The sequence below is a fragment of the Phyllostomus discolor genome, chromosome 14 (assembly GCF_004126475.2).
Source record: "Phyllostomus discolor isolate MPI-MPIP mPhyDis1 chromosome 14, mPhyDis1.pri.v3, whole genome shotgun sequence".
NCBI lineage: Eukaryota > Metazoa > Chordata > Mammalia > Chiroptera > Phyllostomidae > Phyllostomus > Phyllostomus discolor.
In genome coordinates, this window is record NC_040916.2 from 15,737,003 (window position 1) to 15,757,378 (window position 20,376).

The window sequence follows — 20,376 nt, forward strand, 5'->3', positions numbered from 1 at the left end:
CTGCCCGGGAGAACAAGCTGCTGCAGGAACGGCCCTCTACCTCCTCCCACTCCATCGGAGTCGAGTTCAGAGTCGCTTCTGAGATATCGAACTTTACAAACGTGCGAGGAGAAACCCGTTTTCTCCGGCCCGAAGCCCACCATTAGCGATGAAGAACAATCTCCACCACACCAGACTGAGCTGGCCCTTACCGTTCGTGCTCGAAAGATCCTCTTCATGGGGGTGGAAACTATTCAGAAGAGAAATCAGCCAGGGCCAGATACTGTAAATGAGAGAGAGAGAGTTCCGACGTTACTATTGCACAAGAGAAGCCGGAACACCAATAAGCCATGAAAACGTTCCCTACAGGGCCTAGACTTTATGTATTTTTTCCCTTGCTTCAGCATCTTAAAGACTGTATGACTCCCTCAAACACCTTCGCACAGATTCCTAGATAACAAATATCCAGGCACCAGAAGGGTCAAATTCCATGATAGAGACTTACTACTGCACATGTTTTCCAAGCTCCCAGTGAAAACAGTTTTTCAGTTTCAAACGCTGAGAACCGGTATTTACTGAGAAAACGCCGACCGGGGAAACAGCACCTTCAGGCTCCCGCACACGCGTCAGCGGTGCGGCCCGCTGCTCGCTCTTCACCGGTGACAGGGCGTCACCGGCGGTTGCCGGGGCCCGGCCACGGGCTCCAGTCCAAGCGACGGCTACCCATTTCTCTTCATCCACACAAACACTCACACACTGCTACAACACCCTTACCTCTAAGCTCTGTTTCCTAATACACAGGCAATTTGTGTGAAAGTTTGCAAAATATTTAAAAATTAGTAACTACTAATAAGGTAATATTAACCTTTCCTTGGAATTTTAACCTCTCACCAATGTCGGTGGAAGTGTGACTTAAAAAAAGGCCCGGGCAAGGCGCCCATGAACCGGATGTGAACCACCCCATCACGGAAATAACCTGGAGGCTGGCAGCTACTCTAACAGTTGTGCACTTTGAAATACGGGAACATGCTGCTTAAAAACAATACACGAGCATATACAGAGAAAACACAGGGAAACAAACACTTAAAAATAAACGTCTGCAAGAAGCCTTTGTTGGGGCTACAACCAATGATGAGAGGCGGCTGAAAAAGGTGAATAACCTAAAAAAGAGTATCAGACAAGAGCAGCAATGCCTTTACGCAACAGGTATGAGACCCCGGGCAAACAGGCTGCTGAAAAAGAGCGTGAGCAGACGGCAAGGATACACTGCCCTCCCCCATTCCGGGTTACTTAAGTGTGACTTTGCTTCTACAAAGAGAAAAAAACCCATCAGTACTTCACAAGAAAAAACAAGTTTTAGAAATGGTAAAGGTTCCATGAAGATTATTTGAATATATGTAAAATTTTGACTTCACAAAAGGAAAAGAGATTTTTTCATTGTTTAAAAGACATAAATAGTGATTACTTTAATGTGTCAAACATATAAGGAAAATCTCCAGTTTTAGAGAAATACCCTACACTGGCCTCTTTAAAGTAAGCTGCAACATAATTTAAGCTAGAATGAAATACCTGCAAGGGCAAGTCTAGAATTCCTGCTACATCTTACAGGAGGGAGGGGGAAAGAGTAAATGACAGGAAAGAAAGAGAGAAACAAAGGTTTGTGCATAAAACTATTACTCTCAGTGAGCACGCTTTGCCACGGTAAGAAAGGGGAACGCACCGAGTGGCCCAAAGGGTCACTGTGCAGGGACGGCACCACGAGCTTCGGGTTCTAAAGTACAGCGGGGCGGACACTACACAGCCTCTGGGTCAGGAAATGAAAGCTGTGTGCCAGGAAGTCGCGTCTGAAAGCGCGCACCACTCACAACGCCGCACGGACACAGAAAGGGGGCCTGTGGAGTGCTGTGCCAACCTCCACTCACACGGTCTGTCTGGAAAAGCAGCTTACAGCCAGGTGTGCGAGGGGAAGCGAAAGAGAGCTAAGTAGAGGGATCTCAGGGTTTCACATGTAGCTGGGACATTTCCTAGGTTGTGAAGTTGGTCAAAGTGTAGATGCCGAAAGCAGAAATTTCACAGAGATTCTCCTTATAGCCACCATGAAAAGATACAGGGGAGGAACTTCCTAATCACTGCAAAGCCTTATTGAAAATATTTCTATAATCAAAGGTAAACTGAAAGCTTTGATTTGTCACTCTCAAATCAATAGTTCCTAAGAATTATCAGAATTATTCTGCACAGAGATTATGGAGAAAATGGTGGTAACCACAATCTTCCACACTTAAACAAATACAACTCTAGTTGGGTGTTACTGTAAAGCAACACCAAACAGCTTATGAACAGGAGACAATGGGACAAAGCAAAAATCCCTTGCCTTTGATTCCTAAACAGAAAATTGGGGCATGCTGTGGTGGATGAGAAACAAGCCGGTTTTATTTCCATTTCATTCTGGAATGTGAAAAATGCCTTTTCCCCAGGACAGCAACCAGGGACAGGGGGAAAGCAAAGAGTCAGAAATCCTTAAGACTGTGCCTCACATGAAAAATTCAAAACAAAGGAGAAGTATACAAAGAGGTCTTCAGTTCAATTTCCAAAGAGTGGGCAGAAAACACAGTCTTCCATTGTTCAGAAGTTGTGTGTTAGAAGGTGGCTTCTACATATCGATGACTATCAAACAAACAGAGAGCAGAGGCCAACACGGAACTCTAAGATACTTACTACTGTCTTTCATCCACCACTGCCTCCTGGAAGACCCTGGGTCTGAGTCTCAGCCAGTCCATGGAGACCTTGACCGCGGGAAGGGGGTAGGCATTGTAGGATTCCTCCTGAGACTTGTTCTGGAGAGGACACTTGCACAGGATGCCAAGAAAAGACACTTAAAGAAAAAATGTATTCAGAAAGCATAAGATACTTGAAACTGTTTATCAGTCCAAATTAAAATGTTATTATGAGCTCATGAGCCTTCTGCTATATTCTACTGAACACTTAAGTATCTTACAGCTTCTTTCTGAAGAAAGCATTTTCTTTCCCAGGTTAAAAATTGTTACAGATACGCTGATGATGTCAACAAAGAACAGAATTGAGGCCTCTTGAGTCAATGTTAAGACAAACAGGACACTTCTTTACATGTCACTAATGCTTTGTTACAATGACGAAAATGCCTAAGGTTATGCTTTCCAAAGAAGATGGAACACAAAGCAGAATGATTTAATACTCACTAAAGAGGGCCAACAGCTGTGTCCAACACAGCTGCTCATCTTGGCTGTAACTATGCTGTTCTGTTTCATTGCTAAAGTCACGAAGGTGATGAAGTTGAAACAGGTTAATGACAGTGACGTGAACTAACTGCTGAGAGTTGAAAGCTTTCTGAAATAGCAGCCTCTGTAAGAGAGAGAAGACAGGGACACTGCATACGTTGTTATCCAGAACAGCGGTCTTCGACGCAGGAATTAAACTGGCAGTCTGCATTTAGAGCTACATGGGCCAACAGTCAAGTTACAGATGAGTAAACTGTTCCACTCTTAATCCCAGCATTTTAATCGAGTCTAATGTGGTCTGACGGTTCTCATGCTGAGATGTTTCTCTTCGCCTTGGAAGGAATTAACCCAGACACCAATGAGCTGTTTTGAGATGCTTTTCACAATAGTTTTCTGCCTTAAGTAACTATTTTTTAATATGATCTGCGAAAAAAGTTTTGGGCATCCATCAATTAACTCATATACCTTTTATCCATTAGAAGCTGTTTTTTTTCTTTTTTTTAAAGATTTTATTTATTTATTTTTAGAGAGGGAAGGGAGGGAGAAAGAGAGAGAGAGAAACATCACTGTGTGGTTGCTGGAGGTCATGGCCTGCAACCCAGACATGTACCCTGACTGGGAATCGAACCTGTGACACTTTGGTTCGCAGCCTGCACTCAATCCACTGAGCTATGCCAGCCAGGGCTAGAAGCTGTTTTATAAGAGATGTATACACACTAAAATATTCAACTGGGACCAATGACTAGAAAGTACATGCATATAATGAGAAAGAAAATTTCAAATGAAAAGACTGGAAACATATGTTTTTAAACTCCTGGTACATAACGTATGACTTCCAAAATTTGTCATAAAATTTTGGAACATGAAGTAAACAACACACTAAAGTAATCGTTAATATACACAGGCACTTCTACAAGTTATTACACTGACATTTTCCCCATACGGAGGGTGCACACGAGATCTTCATCCTCAAATCTTTCCCGTAATAACCGTATGTTCACAGTGACCTGCTAACCAGCACGATGAGGAAGGATTCACCAAAATGCACTCAGATGGTGGCATCAACTTAATCACCCTTGGAACCACACAAGTTCCTAACGAAGCTGGTAACAAAGATGATACCCTAGCCATAGCCGACCTCCCTCCCAAGGGACTATTTGTGGAGTCAGTGCGGATTCGCTGCCTTATGGTGGAAATAGATAACCTATCTGTACTTCTACCAGCAGTGACAAGAATTCTACCACCTCAGCAATCTGGAGATCCCTTTAGAATTTTTTCCCTATATATAGTGTTAAAGAAGGTGAACTATCCAGGGTAAGTTCTGCAATTCATTAGCAAGGTGTTCCACATCCTCACTGGAGGGAGATGCAGCTCCTCTCCACTTTCCCGCTCCTCCCCCGCAGGCCTCGCAGCCTCCTCGCCGGCTGCCGTTCCAGCACACGCGTCTAGACTGCTCACTGCCTTTTGCAAAGGCAGCCAGCATTCTCCTCCCTTCCTCCAGAATGTCCTGAAATCCCAGCTCTTCCCCAGAATCTTCCTACAAAATTTCTCTTTCAATCTCTATGTTCAACCTTCCAGATAAGCTGACCATTAACACAAATGCATAATACTGGCATAAAATGAGAATAATAATTTATTTTTTCAAAAAGCATTTCTTCTTACAATTTAATACAGCAATGTATGCCCTGCCTCTATAAATCCACATTTATACAGAAGGCAACGTCCCACAGAGCAGAGTCCCAGCCCTTTAAAGGATTTTCCAGTGTAGGCACAGAAGTTAACGCCCACGGGCGCGGCCTGGTACTAGCAGACGTAAGTTCATGAAGGCACAGGCTGTGTCCTCTTCTCTCCCTTGTCTCTCCGAGGGCCCAGAGGAGTGTGTTGCACACAGTAGGTACTCAATAAATACTTAGTGAAGGAATAACTCACAACTTTGGAGGTAAATGTGTAATTACTCAATTATAATTTTATAAAACCTGAGGCTGTGCTGCAGTAAGCAGAGACTGCCCCCAGACAGAGCCAGATGGGAGTGGACGTACTGCCACTGAAAGGCACTTTCAGCAGTGGCTGAGGAACACCCTGACCTAAATACCTGTAAGACACAGCACTCACTTAACGGCTCCAAAAAGCCTTGCGCCTCAGCTCCCACCCCAGTTCCTATCCCCCAGGCCTCTGTCCCGCAGTGAAGCCCAACTTGGTGACCGTCTCTGCTCGGTAGCTAAAGGCTGCTAGCCAGACACACCGAAGTTTACACTGATTACCCACAAATACTTTAGAAGTACTTTAGAATATTTACTCAACAATGCAAAAATTTCACACCAACAATGTTCTGCTATTTCAGTACTGGGTAAGGTTTAAAACAGATCTGCCTCGTACCATGTTTAACTTCAGCGTGTAGGAATGATACTTCAAAGTGTACTTCAGCAATTGCCCACATACACCCACCAGAACTTCACCAGAAGTACATATCTGAAGAGAATATTAGTGTTTGAGGTGGAACCAAATGCAAAAGTGACTAGATTCTAGACTAGAATAACTTGAGGAAATCTCATTAAGATAGGCTCCCCCTCTTCCCCATTTAGGGAGTGCACCTTTCACAGAACCAGAGGGCCGGAAGCAATCTCAAGTCATCTGGTCCAATCCCCAGATGTTTTAACAGGACTACTCCTAAACCATCCAAGATGCCTGTCAATCTGACTTTAAGGTTCTCAAAAGACAGAATCCTTAGCAACACCCTGCCTATTTCTACTTAAACTTTTGTTTATGACTTATATATGTATGTATGTATGTATGTATTTTTTTGAGAGAAAGAAAGGGAGGGAGAAAGAGAGGGAGAGAAACATCCATGTGTAGTTGCCTCCTGGGGGCCTGGCCCACAACCCAGGCACATGCCTGACCAGGAACAGTCCACTGAGCCACACCAGCCAGGGCTCTACTTAAATTTTACGATTTAATTTTACTTCTGACTTCAGGAAAGACAAAAAATATGTTGTATTAAAGTAATCCTTCACATATCTGAAAACTTGTAACGAAGGTATTTAGACTTGTTTGTCCTTTCCAGGGCATTACAAGGTTAGGTGCTGCTTTGATTCACCTGACTCTATAAATCATGGACCCGGTTTACACAGGCCACCAAAAGCAGCAGAAAACAGCAGACAACTCTTATTTTAGAAGCGTCCTTTAAAACCAACTATTTCTATTATAGCTATTTAGATAATCCTTAAAAAAGGTAGCAACTAAAAAATGATTATCTGTAAGAATGATTTCACAATGACTGTATTTGGCCAATGTATGCCTCAGTCATTACTAAGTTCTACAGTCTCTGGAGTGTGAAGCTTTTATAATATTCATAAAACTATGAAGCAGTTATGGGAAATTCCCCAAGTATACAGGATGCCCAGAAGTAACCAAGAAATGAAAGACGTCCTTTCAGAATGTCTTTTTACTGCTGATCCCAGTGACTGAAACAATGACAGATACACAAGTCAAATATTTGTTGAGTACATGAATAGAAATAAAGGTTAACACTTAATTTTCACGCCTCCCATATTTTACATATTATGCTACATTTAAGGTGCTAATTTAATATGCTAACAAGATCATTTTCATATATGCAAATAGAATAAAGGTTACTTAGGTTATTTACTTATATAAGTTAGTAAAATATGTATCTGTTGAACAAAATTTTTCATTCGTTTTCTTCAAACTACTACAAATCCTGATGGATCAAAGTATAACAAGAAAAATGAGCTTGATTTGCAGAACAGAAATATCTATAAAACAGGTAACAAAACCATATCCAGAAATATCTAACCCATCACACGCAGTATTTTCAAAATTGAGGAAGAAATATGCTTGGTCTGAGAAAGGAGGAGGAGCCATTTCTTCCCACTTTGATATTTTTTTGTCAATTGGCAGATACTTAGTTCACCGTCGTTGTATGTATTTGTTTACATGGAGGGCACCTTAGTTTAAATTAAGGGGATGCGGTATGCAAAAATTTCACATTTAATTTCAAAGTGAGTTTTTACCAACAGTTCAAAGTCAAGTAATGATATGAAAACTGGGAGTCGTCTTCCCCCGAATTTTATGCTTCCTCATACAAGACAATAAACTCTGTTCTTGAAATCTAACCTTAAATTGTTCTTCCAATTTTTCTCGAAGAGGGCTCAACTTTTCCAAGCTCTTACTCAGGTACACATGACCGTGGAATTTAATAAAGGCCTTGATGAAGTCAGACACGCCCCATTTGGTTTTCACCTCATCCCGGCTGAAATGAAAGAAAAACTTCCATGAATCAGCAGTAAAATGGCTACAGCCTCTTGAAGGAGGCCTCAGTTTGCACGAGCACACTGCCTGAGCACCCGGGAAGGATTCTGCATCTCACTGACTTTTCACCCGCAACACGCTCAGATTCAGCAGACTGTACTGCTCTACTAGGGATGAATCGGTTGCTGCTTGGGTGAAACCCAGTTGACAGCCACACACGAAGCTACTACTTACTACTGTTTACCCATCGGGCACATACGAGAGAGGCACAGGGCACGGGCCATTGTTCCTCGTACGCACGAATTTGAAGGGCGAGGACTACCAGGTTCCACAAAGTCCTCCTGGGAGAGTCAGCCCTACCTTTCCAGTGCTTTAGAAAGTGCTTTTTGTAGGTTCGTGGAGGCAGCTGGGAAAGGGAACTTCACAGCAATGCTTCTGCAGTAGTAGAAAATTGTGGTCAGATGGTCTCCCTTGGAAGAAGCTAAGATAGCCAACTGATTGTAAGGCTGACCTAGAGGAGAAAGTTAAGATTCTAAAGTAACTAACGATGCACAAAGTCCTGTTATCAGAATACAGATGATCAATTTTTACACCTTTAAATTAGTAAGGCGGAGTATTTTATAACCAGAATGTCATGACGACATCGTTACAAATGGGCATAACATAAAAACCTCATACTTCAGCAACGGTATATAAAATGTTTCGGTTTAGAAGCCACATACCTACAATGGAGAGCACTACAGTTCCACTACGACTTCAGAAAGGGCTAGACAGTAAGTATTTGTCAGTTTTGTGGGCCAGAGTCTCTATTACACCTCCGGCCGCTGCCGCTGTGGTGGGCGAGCAGCCAGACAGCAAGGAACAACAGTGTGCTGACTGCTACCCCTGCCTGAGACTCTTTCCAGGGGCTCCTTTTAGAATCTAGAGGGATTTCAATGTGGCTTAACAAGAATGGCTTGCATCACCAAACATCCGCTGTCATTCCTCTACTTCAGCAATCACTGCTAACGCTGATTTCGGGGGCCATCAGAAGAAAAAAGCACTACCTTTTAGGTAATAAGAGATATTTTTTTTTCTAGGACAGAAATGGTGATATTAAAGAGAAATTATTCTACAAGTAATTAAGGAAGCCAGAGTTGCTGAAACAATTTTAGATGACAATGGGGATATTCTATTATACTGCTTGAATGACAACAGTTATGCTATTTTAAAAATTTCATTTCCAGTCACATAGAACATATAGGTAAAAGGAAAAATAGGACGACTAATACCCACACTCATCAAACTTGAAAGATGAGCCTCCAGGTCCTTTTCACACTGCTGCAAAGAACGCAGCGCCACCGCCACCCACGAGCTGCCCGGGGGGCCCACTCACCGTTAGAGGGGACCAGCTGAGCTGCGTGCCGGTAGTAGGACTCCGCCTGGCTGGTCTGGTTTCTGTATCGAGCTGAGGGAAGAAGAAAATTTAGTTTAAAAACAAACAAGCAAATCAAGCAACAACTAGGGCAGGATTTCCAAAACAGCTATAGTTTTAAATTCTAAAGATAACGAACACGAAAATTAATCTAAGAGAATTTAAGAGAGAAAACTACTTTAAAACAAATTAACTATAGGATTATGTGTGCAATGTCCATCCGGCCTTCCCTACTCGGGACCTCCAGCGCGGAACCAATGCAAAAGCTTACCTAGCCCCCACTTCCAGGTCCTCCAGGGTCATGCATCACCAGCTCCCACTATGGACTATGCTGGTGACCTGGAGCCGGCCAACAAGGGGTGAGTTATATGGCACTTAAAAACAAAACAAAACAAAAAATACTATACAATATGATCTGCAAAGTATGTATTTCTTCAATATCTTATAAAGTGATTTTGAAAAATGCCTCATACCTACTCCAATAACTGTGTGTGTGCAAAGAACACATCGAAAGCAGACAACCTAGATTCACTCTTCCTTGAGTCTCCCCGCAGAACTGGGTGCTTACTCTGATGTGACCCTTCCCTAAGCCAATGATCTATGACATCACGAAATCTAAAAGCTTTGAACTTAAAGCAGTAAGCAATGTTCTCCATTCCTTGTACTTTGAGGACAGCAAAACATAATCCTGTAGTTAATTTGTTTTACAACCCTTTCAGGTCACCTTAAAGGAATGAACAGGAAATAAGTTACATCACATTCCTAGACGAGATATACAAAATGGAAATACAAATTTAACTGTAAAAAGGAAACAAAAATGAGTTTCTAATGCACTGTAGGAAGGAAAGAAGGCAATCTAGCTTCAGAAGGAATACTTGGTAAACCATGCAATGCCAAAACTACAGACTTAATGGAGAAAATATTACAGCGCCACTGTGGAAAGTTTAACTTTGATTACATTTTTGCTGTTTATTATTTGCCTACATCTGAATAAATCTGAATAAAATTTAAATCTTAATACGAAAGTTACTTCCTTCTAGACCCTTTGCCAATCCCAGACACTGAGAAAATCTACGTTCCTTAAACTGTACTTCACGGTCCCCCTCACGACGCTCCGCACTGTGTGCGCATGCTCAGTTCACGGAAGATCAAGGTCCCTTCTAGGATGCACCAAAGAAAAGGGTGACGTCTTACAAACTCCTGCACCCCAAGGCTCACCAATGTCTCCGAGGTGGACGAGGCAGTGCTGGCAGATGTAGGAACAGGAGCTGGACTGTGGCTTCACGATGGCGCTGGTGTGCGTCTGTTTATGGCTGATAATTCCCAGCTGGGAAGACTTCACGCGGCATGGTAAATCAACATTAAACACTGTACACAGTTCTTGTAATAACTAAAAGGAAACACAGCGAGATTTAGTATCAAGGCAGAGCTGGTAAGGCAGAAGTGCTCTAGAGTAAAGCTTATATACTGTAACCTATGTACCTAGCATCACATACCACTGAGACCTGAGCAAAGACTTTAAGAAAATTTTACAGTAGTCTTTCACATGATAATTAGTAACGTTCATTACAAACCACATCTCTTGAATTCTCGAGTATTAGAGCGATCTGGAATGCACATCGAAAAGGAGCAGCAGCGATGCTTAAAAAGACTGCAGCCAAACTCCCAAGGGGTCCGCATGTGCCGCCCCCACGTTCTCGGTTCCTATTCACTCCTCAGCCCGCCAGCACCTGACTGCCACACAAATCGTCCCCGCACCACCCCACTGAAACGCCAGTGGACATCTGTCGGGGCCGTCCTCCTGGACCTCTCTCTCTGCTGTGCTTGCACCTCACCAAGCACTCCTTTTCAGCCCCTTCATCCGAAGGCTTTTCCCTTCCCACCTTGTTCACCAAGGGCTGCATTCTTGACCCCCACACAGGTCTTTGCATCCTGCTCTCATTCATTCAGACATTTACCTACAAACATTATTCATTCAAATATCTGTTATTGTACTAGCCACCATGGTAAGCAAGAGATACAGACATGAATTAAAATCTGCGTCCTTAGAGCTCACAGCAAAATGAGCAAGACAGGTATGTAAAGTGCAGAGTGGAGGGCAGGGAAGGGGAGAAAGGGAGAGGCACTACGCATGACAGCTTAAGCCAACAGAATATTCTACATTTATAACAAACCTCATCCCCTGGTTCTTTGATCCATTTGTCTGACTTTATCATTTTGATAAACTAGTACACATACAAATAAGCTCTATTTTTTTTTCAGAAGAGGATATGAAAGCAATAGCAATAGCAATAGCAAATGATCTAAGTTTACAGAATTAGAAATACCATGATTCTATCATGACTCTTTATAACATGCAGAAAATCCACAATACAAAATATGATACTCCGAGGACCCAACTCAGAAGGATTTCAAATGTCCCACTTTTTCCCTAAGATAAAAACCACCTACCTCCACAATTGAATATAAATTCTATGTGCCTTTATCACTAACCATAGAAATTACGTACATCTTTACTTACAACTGTACACTTGTTAATGGGCAAGAAATTTGCTGACAAAACTGGGTAAACAAGTTAACGCCTGGAATGGCTGGCTAGAGTCAGGAAATAGAAAAGGCAGGAAGTACGAAAAAAAAAAAAAAGACAACAACAGAAAAAACCCCAAACCCAAACCAGATGACAGTGGAGGTATAGAGAAGAAACACGGCAGGATAAAGAATCAAGTTCAGCAGGTACTGGAAGGACAGACCGGAAAAGCAGGCAAAGCTGAATGAACATCCACCAAGAAGAAGAAAAGAACGTTCACAAAGGGTAAATAAAACCCGGCTGAACGCCGGTGGACGCCGTACAAGACAAGTTTTGCCTGCACGCAGAAGCTGCAGGTGGAGATGTAAGAAGCACTCCTGCTGGCCTAAGGATTCTGGGGACGCTAGTTGGTTTCGAGGCAGAAAAAAACAAGGTTAAATTAAAAAAAGAAACAGATGTTTCCTAAGTTGAACAAAACTATATTTGGCAATTATTCTGGGAAAATGCTATTATTATACTACCTTACTGCTCCTTAGCTGTTTATTCTATGCTAAGAATGAAGAACTAACTATTTTCTTAAAGACTGCTGTTTTTTTATGTTAAAAAACCTACAGCAGAAAGTTACATCTTCATTTCGACTGGGCACCTGGTTCTGGCTTGAGGCACCATGCTTCAAAATGGTTAACAAAATCACAGCTAAGAAGTCAAAACCACCTTCACAAACATATGACAAAGGATAATTACAGGTTTGGAGAGTCACAGGTCTCTCCTCAATCCACGCCACTCAGATCATCTCCACCCTCTCCATGCTACTGAAGTCACATTTTATCAAATGCAAGGTACCATAAATAGTAAGAACTATTACTTTATATAACACTGAGGAAAGAAACTGCTGCCAATTAAATGGTGATTTACCTACTTTTATAAACTTATCCCTATTTCAGAGATTTTTTAAAAAATTTATTTCTTTACTTTTAGAGGGGGAAGGGAGGGAAAAAGGGAAACATTCATATGTGGTTGCCCTTGAGCACCCCCTACTGGGGACCTGGCCCGAAACCTAGGCACGTGCCCCAACCAGGAATCGAACTGGCAACCCTTTGGTTTACAGGCCAGGACTCAAACCACTGAGCCACACCAGCCAGGGACCTATTTCAGAGATAGTAAAACAGGGAAAATCTTTAGAAATGAAGAAATATGGTACTGTTCATTTCACCAATGACTTCCACATCATCGAATCTAATTGGTCACTTTTAACCTTCTTGTTTCACTTCGTAGCAGGGCTGATCACGCCCCCTCCTCACAGAAAGGCTCTGTTCTTGGTTTCCAAGGCACCACCCTCTCTGATGTTCTCCTCCTGAAATGGTGGCTCTTTTGTGCTGTCTGTTCCCACCTAGTTCGGGACTTTAAATACTAAACACCAATGTCTAAATCAGGGTTCTTTATTGCACTCATAAAATTTACTCTGGCCTATCACTGAGTTTATCCAATTACCTCTGTGACATCTCCACTTAGATGCCAGGTAGGTATCTCCTCAGATTTAACATGGACAGAACTGCTTTCTCAGAAGTGTTCCCCATCTAAGTAAATGGTACAACCAGTCGACTTGCTGTTCAATCTGATAACTCAAGTCATCTCTGATTCTTCCACACGTCCAATCCAATTCACCACCAAGGACATCAATTTCTTTCCACTGCCACAGTGACATCCTAACCAGCTTCCATCCCTGACCCCCGCTAGTTCACTCTCCGCACATCATTCCGGGTAATCTTTAAAAACACAAACCTTCTCACGTCACTCTTTTGACTGCTTTCCTGTGGCTTGCAACTGTACTTAAGATGGAAATTCAAGGTGTGAAAGGGGCAAAAAAGGTGAAGGGAGCTTAAGAGATACAGATTTTCAGTTATTAAATAAATCATGGAGATGTACAGCACAGGGAATGTAATCAATAATACTGTAGTAACTATACAGTGAGGGAAAGTTGCTAGACTTGAGGTGATCACTTCTTAAGCTGCTCAATTACTGTGCTTCACACCTGAAATTAATACAATATTGTATGCCAAGTATCTGTTGGCAAAAAAAATTAAATTTCAGCCCTGGCTGGTGTGGCTCAGTGGACTGAGTGCTGGCCTGCAAACCCAAAGGTCTCAGGTTCAATTCCCAGTCAGGGCACACGCCTGGGCTGCAGGCCAGCACTTCTCTCTCTCCCTTCCTCTCTCTCTAAAAATAAATAAATAAAATCTATTTTAAATAAATTAAATTTCAAAACTCATGTTAGACTATAAAGTTGTTCAATGATCTGGACATGGTCCACTTCCTCAATCTGGTAGCCAACCTGCACTGCATGTAATCAGGGAAAATAAATGGGATGTCACTGTTAGCAATGTTGTTAGATGCTTGCCATCCAACCACGACAACGTACAGGTGCAGCTACAAAGTCCTACGAATGCTGACAGGTGCAAGAAAGTCCACTGACGCCCATTCTACAACTGCACAACCGTTATAACTGCTCAACTGTTGCCTAAGAAATGAAGGTGAAAAAATTAATGATTATAAAATTTTCAAAAATAAATTTCAAAATTAGATCACCCACCTATTTTCCCTTATAAAACAGTATTTTGAGACATTTGAATTTTATAAAACATTTTTGCAAATATCATGCTCCTCCCACAAAAATGATGATTCTTATTTTACTTCCTTGAGGATTTTATTTGATTTATCAATATCCAATTAAATACTTGGCAATGCGTTACATGCCGTGTCATAAAGAAAGGTTAAGAATCCTTTCAGGAGAACAGACCAACGGTACGACAGCCTTCATACAACATGCTGCGGAAGGTGGATGCCTCCCCGCTCCCTCCACTGAGCCCAGCTGCCCCGAGTCCCGGCCGCTCCCCTACTTCGCTCACGTTCACAACTCTAGTTTCTAATGAGAGGGGGAAAGAGAATTTGATTGGAAACGAGACTGGACTTTTAAAACTGGACTACGTTTCAAAAACCTAAAAGTAACCAGAATGTACAGAATCTGTCCAGGGTGTTAGGACAGGAACCTGGACTTCAGAAAAGCAGAGGTGAGAGTGGTGATGGGGCAGCGGGGACAGGGGGGCAGACACCACCTTCATCAATATCCCACCGAGCTGAGACTACTCCAAATACAGGGTCGAGCCGCACACCTAGTAACGCAGCACTCTGAGAACGGCCAAGAGCGCTTTCAGAGCGACATCCTCAAACATTTACCTTGTCATTTTAAGATGAACATTTATATACAGATATTTTATTAATGAAATTATAAATGCTATTACAAATGGATAAAATCAAGTTTTTAAAGGGTTCTGCTTACAGTAAAGAAAATTCATTGTTCAGAAAGAAGATTTATTTACTCTTTTGCGTTCCCTGGATTTAGAAGTTATATCAGAATGTAACTAAGGATGAGGAAAGTCTCTAAGGAAAATGAATAGTAACTTAGGAAAGTGAAGAAAAGCTACTCCATTTCTCAGGTAGTTTAATAGCATTTGAAGCTCTAAATCCCACTGCATACATAAAACTGTGAAAACTCCCTCGATAACACCAACTCTGACAAGTCCTTACCTGGCACCACACAGCAGCTGCCTTCACAATGACTGCACCTACTATAAATTCCCATCTGCTCCGATACCACTTGTAACTGCCCACTTCCACTGTTTCACTAAGGCACTGCTTTCGTCGCCCTTTTTCTGTTTACACAATTATACCTCCAGCCACTGAGCTGAAACATCAGCCTGTTTAAGAACAGAGTCTTTGTTTAAAGGTCTTATGGTAAACAATTTGGAACATTTCTATTCGTTTGAGATCACAGGTGACCCACTCCTGGATGGCCCCCACAGCGGTTACACAAAGTGTGGACATGATCAACAAGATGTGTCAAAGAGAACATTCACCGCTAATTCTAGGGAAAGCGGTATGCAATGCAGAACTCACCTGAGTGTAGAAGCCACTAGCTGCCTCTAGGAACAGAGAAAGATTGGCTTGAACTTCACTCCGATTCGGGTTTGCTCGATTCTTTGCCTGGCCTTGTAGTGTTGTGATCTGATTCTTAAAGGCATGATTCCAGCTGAAAACAAAATGTAATTCTATTTGTATAGCAGTGACTCACTGGGCAGACACTGGTCCCCCTGAGAACAAGAAAGAACTGTTTGTTATAATTATAACACACTAGATAGTAAACCTGCATTCAAGTTATTCACTTATTTAAATAACTTTAGGCTCCGCTTTGAACAAGACTAGACAGGCAGCAGAATCCAACTGATCTTAGTGAACACTTACCAAATATCTGAATAACCAGATTGTGGCTTCAGCTACTAATCTTTCAGAGCTACTAAAGTTAGGGCCTATTTGAAAATCCCAGTACAACATCAGAACTACAGTGGTGAGGCCAAAGTAAAAATAAGCTATTAACAAATCTGCAAACATTGTGCCAAAATATAACTGAGTATACCCTAACAAGTGACGTGTATGGAGGGGAAAAGTTTTGTATTAAGCTATATCCCCTATTTCCCTAAAAATCTATTTTCCATAGTTCTATTTCTATGTAAATAGTTCACTTCTCTTTTTCTTTAGAGCTTAAAAGTAAGTTCATTTTCTGACATTTCAATTTTGACTATTTAAAATAAGAAACAGCACGATGTGAAAACCAAAATCCTGTCATAAAATGCCTTTCACTAATCAAGTCGTTTAGAGAATCATTTTAAATTCAGGTATGGTAAGAACAGCCACCTCCTAACTGGAAATCACAGGGGAGACGGAACTGGGGTGAAGGGAGGGTACTGCTGCTTGATTCAAGGGAGCGAACACAGATCAAGGGTTTACAACCTACCTGGAAAATAGCTAATTCTTTATCAAAGTCAACTTCTAAGGCTCTAGAGCACTTGGGTTTTTAACCAGTTATGAGGTCAATCACTGTCTCGGAATTTCTGGTGACATCTTATCCTTTATCTAAAATCATAGATGTGGATTTTGGGTGGGTTGTGAGGAAGCACTGTTACTAGATCTAATAATACAAAGTAATCTAAAAAAAGTGTGGGAGACAGGGAAAATGAATCTTCACTACAACTTGGGGTAATGGGCAGTACTAAACAGTATGTTCTTAACTGATGTTTAATTTTTCATCAGGCTAATGTCTTTGTTTCATGGTTTCCATTTAAAGGCAAGACCTTCCACAAAAGACATTTTATTTACTCACTTGGGAATCTCCCATTTTACCCCTCCCAGAAAGAATGATTGGAATAGCCTAAATATACAAAATCTTTCTTTAGTCTTATTAGGGGGAAAAAAAGACACACCTATTTATTTTATGATACGCCGTTAAGACAAGAGTCAACTCTGACCATTTCTCTTGCCACCTAACACTGCATGCAGAAATAATACCAATAGTCAAATCTTTGGTTCAAAAAAAATCCCCCACAAGTATTATAATTTATTTTTTTTTATTTTATTTTCACCGAAGACGCTTACTCTGAGAGAGGTTGAAAAGAAAGAACCAAATCGTTTTTTTTCTGTCCTAAAGTCTTGTTGAGATTCTTGATCTTAACAGGGACATCCCAAATGATGGTACTTACAGGTCCTGTTCTACTTTCTTGTCTAAAGCGTATTCCAAGTCAGTAACTAGCATTTTCTGGTACAGGTCCTGCAGAGCCTGCCTGGATGTCCAGACCTCGGCTGGACCCAGCTTGGAATCTGAGGAACAGAACAAACACAAAAGGGCAGATACAGTATTGAGTCCACCACAGCACAGCAACGATTCCTTCCCTCTCCGTTCCCCAAAGCCAAACCTGCTGTAAGGACACACCGTAAACTGCTGGAGAAGTTTTATATTACTGCATTTCAAGTGACTTGCATACCTTTTGGCTAAGACTAAATCTGTGTGCTGCTGTATTTGTCTTTTAGCTTTAAAATAATACCATGACATAAAAAAGGCTAAAACAATGGTTTACCCTTTCCTTTAGGTGTGGGTTTCGAAGCACTCGTATCACAGGAAGCCACACGCCTCCCTCCCACCAGTCAGTCACCCTGTGAAATGATGGACGGCCAGCTTGGTCCGCTGGCTCTCACAACTACACCTCTCTGACTAGAGCAGCATTTTCTCGTTTTATTTGGAATCATTCTCCCAGTGGTCCTCACAGAATCCTCGTGTGGGCTCCTAATCCAGCAGCCGTCTGGGCTTTCTGCTGTTACTCCTACTCCGTATATGTCTATCGATCACATAAGGCCAGGACAGTGAGCATTATTTTAACGACTGGTGGACTGCCTGCCAAGACACTTTTGTGAGCAGTCCATACTTGGTATTTAATGTAAAAGAGGGCTGGGAGCAGACAGTGATCAAACTGCTCCAGAGGCCAGATGAGAGACTGGGTGCAAGATGAAAGCAGAAAGTCAGGCTATCACTACACATAATAGGGAACTGAGGCTGCGCTGCCTGCCAGAGTCCTATAAGGCACATTAGCCTTTCCGATAAGTAGGCTTATGAGTGCAATAACTGACAGTGAGCTACCTCAATAGAAGACCTTAATAACAGACTTTTCAATACGTATTTCCAACTGCTTAGTTAGGCTGTCTGGTTGCATTTAGCATTTTGCTGCTGCACAATGACATAATTTTCACTCTTCTTTAGGTCTGCTGTATCTATTGCCACCATAATCCTATTCTGCAAAAAGAATCTTCTGGATATGAGTTAATCATCACGAAAACTTAATCCTTTGCTGGCTACTAAAAAAGTGGGGGGAGGGGTCTAATTATCAGCTTCTTGGTCCTTTATTAAGTTTCTGATGATTAAATAAATTTTATACGTTTACTAGACTCTGCTTTAATTCTTGATGGTAGGGAAAGATGGTAAGAGATCATTAAATCTGATCTATCAGAAAGACTATTATTTAAATGAGTACACATAATATCTTAGTTAATGTTTCTAGGCAGTCAAATGTCCTCTATAAAAGTCAAACCCTTAGCATACTCACTGAAGGTGTTTAATGCTTAAGATTATGCTTACAATGCCAATACAAGTGCACAGTAACAGTGGCTCAGAGCTGAAACTGACATCCCTAGTCTGGAAAATGACAACAATTATGTTAATAATGAGCAGAACTGAGATGCTATACTAAGTAAGCCTATAACAACTGTTTTTGAGCTTGCGGGGGGAGGAGCTTTTTTCCTTAAACAAGATGACAATGAAATTACCTAGCTTCCTACAGAACATTAGCCTACAAGTGTAGAAGTTAAGAACAAAACATCAACAGTTCATTTCCTGACTGTAAATTTTTGCAGATATATTGGTTATCACAACAGTGTGACTCTTCTTGGTGAATTTCAGTGCACAACTAAATTCCTCAAAATCAGAATGAGAGCCATTATCACATATCAGTTTTACATTTTCAGACAGCATGTGTGATTACAGAAAGCATACTCATCACTAGAGTTATTGACACATATTTCCTAACTGGGGGGTTAAAATCATCTGCTCCATTCAGTAACAAAATCCAGTTATTCTTTAAAAAACACCTTGGCTATTGTCCAAAACAAGAAAGATAAGGGAACCCCCAAAAAGAAAGAATGTGGTAAGGCTGCTCATTCAACTTCAAAAATTTTCACCAGTTTTCCTGCAAATATTTTTTTCTGAAGGTTTACTTATTATTCAAATTCGGGTAATTATAAATAAGAAGATATAAACCTAACACCAAAGGGTATTTGTGAATTTTTCTGTATGCCTGCAATAATTGATAAATAGTTCATAAAAATTAAATGATTATTATATGCATTAAATTAGGCAATATTCAATCCCAGGTAGTATAACTTATATAAAATTCCTGAAGGTCATCTAAGTAAGAATACAAAACACAGAACAATAAACATTTAAAGCAAATTGCAAGAGGACATAGTAAGTTATTGTCCCTTTGGCAACAACTAGGATGGAACCACAAGTCATACAGCAAAGATACCCTTCTCTTAACTTCATGGTGCAAAGTTAGCTGTGAAAAACAGCGGAGCAGCCAGTACCTGTCATGTCAGCCTTCAGGACTTCTGCCTGCCTGAAACGGGAAGAAGGAGAAGAGAAGTCAGTCAGGTGTGCCCAGCGTGAATAACGCCCCGTGAGCGCATCCGGTGCGGCGGGGCTGCACAGCGGCCCTATCTGTGGTGCGACAGACAGTGTTCCCTCTCTCTCACGCAGGGTGGCTCCAGGTGCTGGCAGACTAACGCACGACTTAGGCGTTTACAGGTCGTCATAAACTCTTCCACTAGGTGAAGTTCACTTCCTTGCTGTTTGCCTCCAAATCTGATATATTTAAGATAACATCAAATGGCAGTCATAAATAAAAATATGCCCTCATTGCAGCCAAGAAACCCTATGTTTCTCAATTCACTAGCCACTGTATTCCAAACCTCCATCCTCCTCAGGCTGCTGGGTTCTGCCCCGTTTCTCAGCCTCGACCCCTTTCGGCAGAGGATGCCCCTGTGCGGCAGGAAGACCAGCGCCCGTTCGGAGCTCCCTTGCTCACAGAGCCCTCCTCGCCCTTCCCCGTCAGAACGCTGCTGGGCTGCTACCGGCCGTGCCACTCCAGCGTGCTCCTCCCAGCCTAGCCTGAGGCTGCCCCCAGCCCTCTTTCAAATACTGTGAAACTTCTCCCTACTGAAGACTTCTCTTCAGAACTGACGCATGTACAATTAGTCTCTCACGGATTTTAGAACCTTCTCCCCATATTCTTCTCTAAGCTACTGCTTTTTCTTTCTCTCCCAAATTCTTCAAGAATGGCCTGGATTCGAGAAGCCCAAAACTGAGCCCATGACCTGCCCCCACCCACCCCTGGTTCTCTGCCTAGTGGGTTTCGCCCGAGCAGACGGAGCACAGCGTTCCAGCTGTGAGAGACAGACCGCGGGAAGTCGCCCATGACAACAGTCTCCCAATCTCC

The 20,376-nt window shown here is 42.0% G+C and overlaps 1 protein-coding gene across 9 annotated transcripts in view; it reads right to left on the reverse strand.

Annotated features, from left to right (window-relative positions):
* The window catches only part of SMG7 (SMG7 nonsense mediated mRNA decay factor), a 66,729-nt gene that overhangs the window by 16,077 nt on the left and 30,276 nt on the right, over positions 1-20,376 (reverse strand). For 7 of the 9 annotated variants that reach the window (XM_028530574.2, XM_028530575.2, XM_028530576.2 and 4 more), the window contains exons 2-11: positions 19,466-19,497; positions 17,035-17,152; positions 15,398-15,530; positions 10,135-10,306; positions 8,878-8,949; positions 7,863-8,013; positions 7,368-7,503; positions 3,195-3,357; positions 2,695-2,851; positions 192-262 (exon numbers count right to left, since the gene is read on the reverse strand). In XM_028530574.2, the coding sequence (XP_028386375.1) occupies positions 192-262; positions 2,695-2,851; positions 3,195-3,357; positions 7,368-7,503; positions 7,863-8,013; positions 8,878-8,949; positions 10,135-10,306; positions 15,398-15,530; positions 17,035-17,152; positions 19,466-19,497 (1,205 nt within the window). Of the gene's footprint in view, positions 1-191; positions 263-2,694; positions 2,852-3,194; positions 3,358-7,367; positions 7,504-7,862; positions 8,014-8,877; positions 8,950-9,187; positions 9,199-10,134; positions 10,307-15,397; positions 15,592-17,034; positions 17,153-19,465; positions 19,498-20,376 lie in introns of those variants that run through there. The other 2 variants (XM_028530579.2, XM_036015485.1) reach the window with 2 other exon arrangements.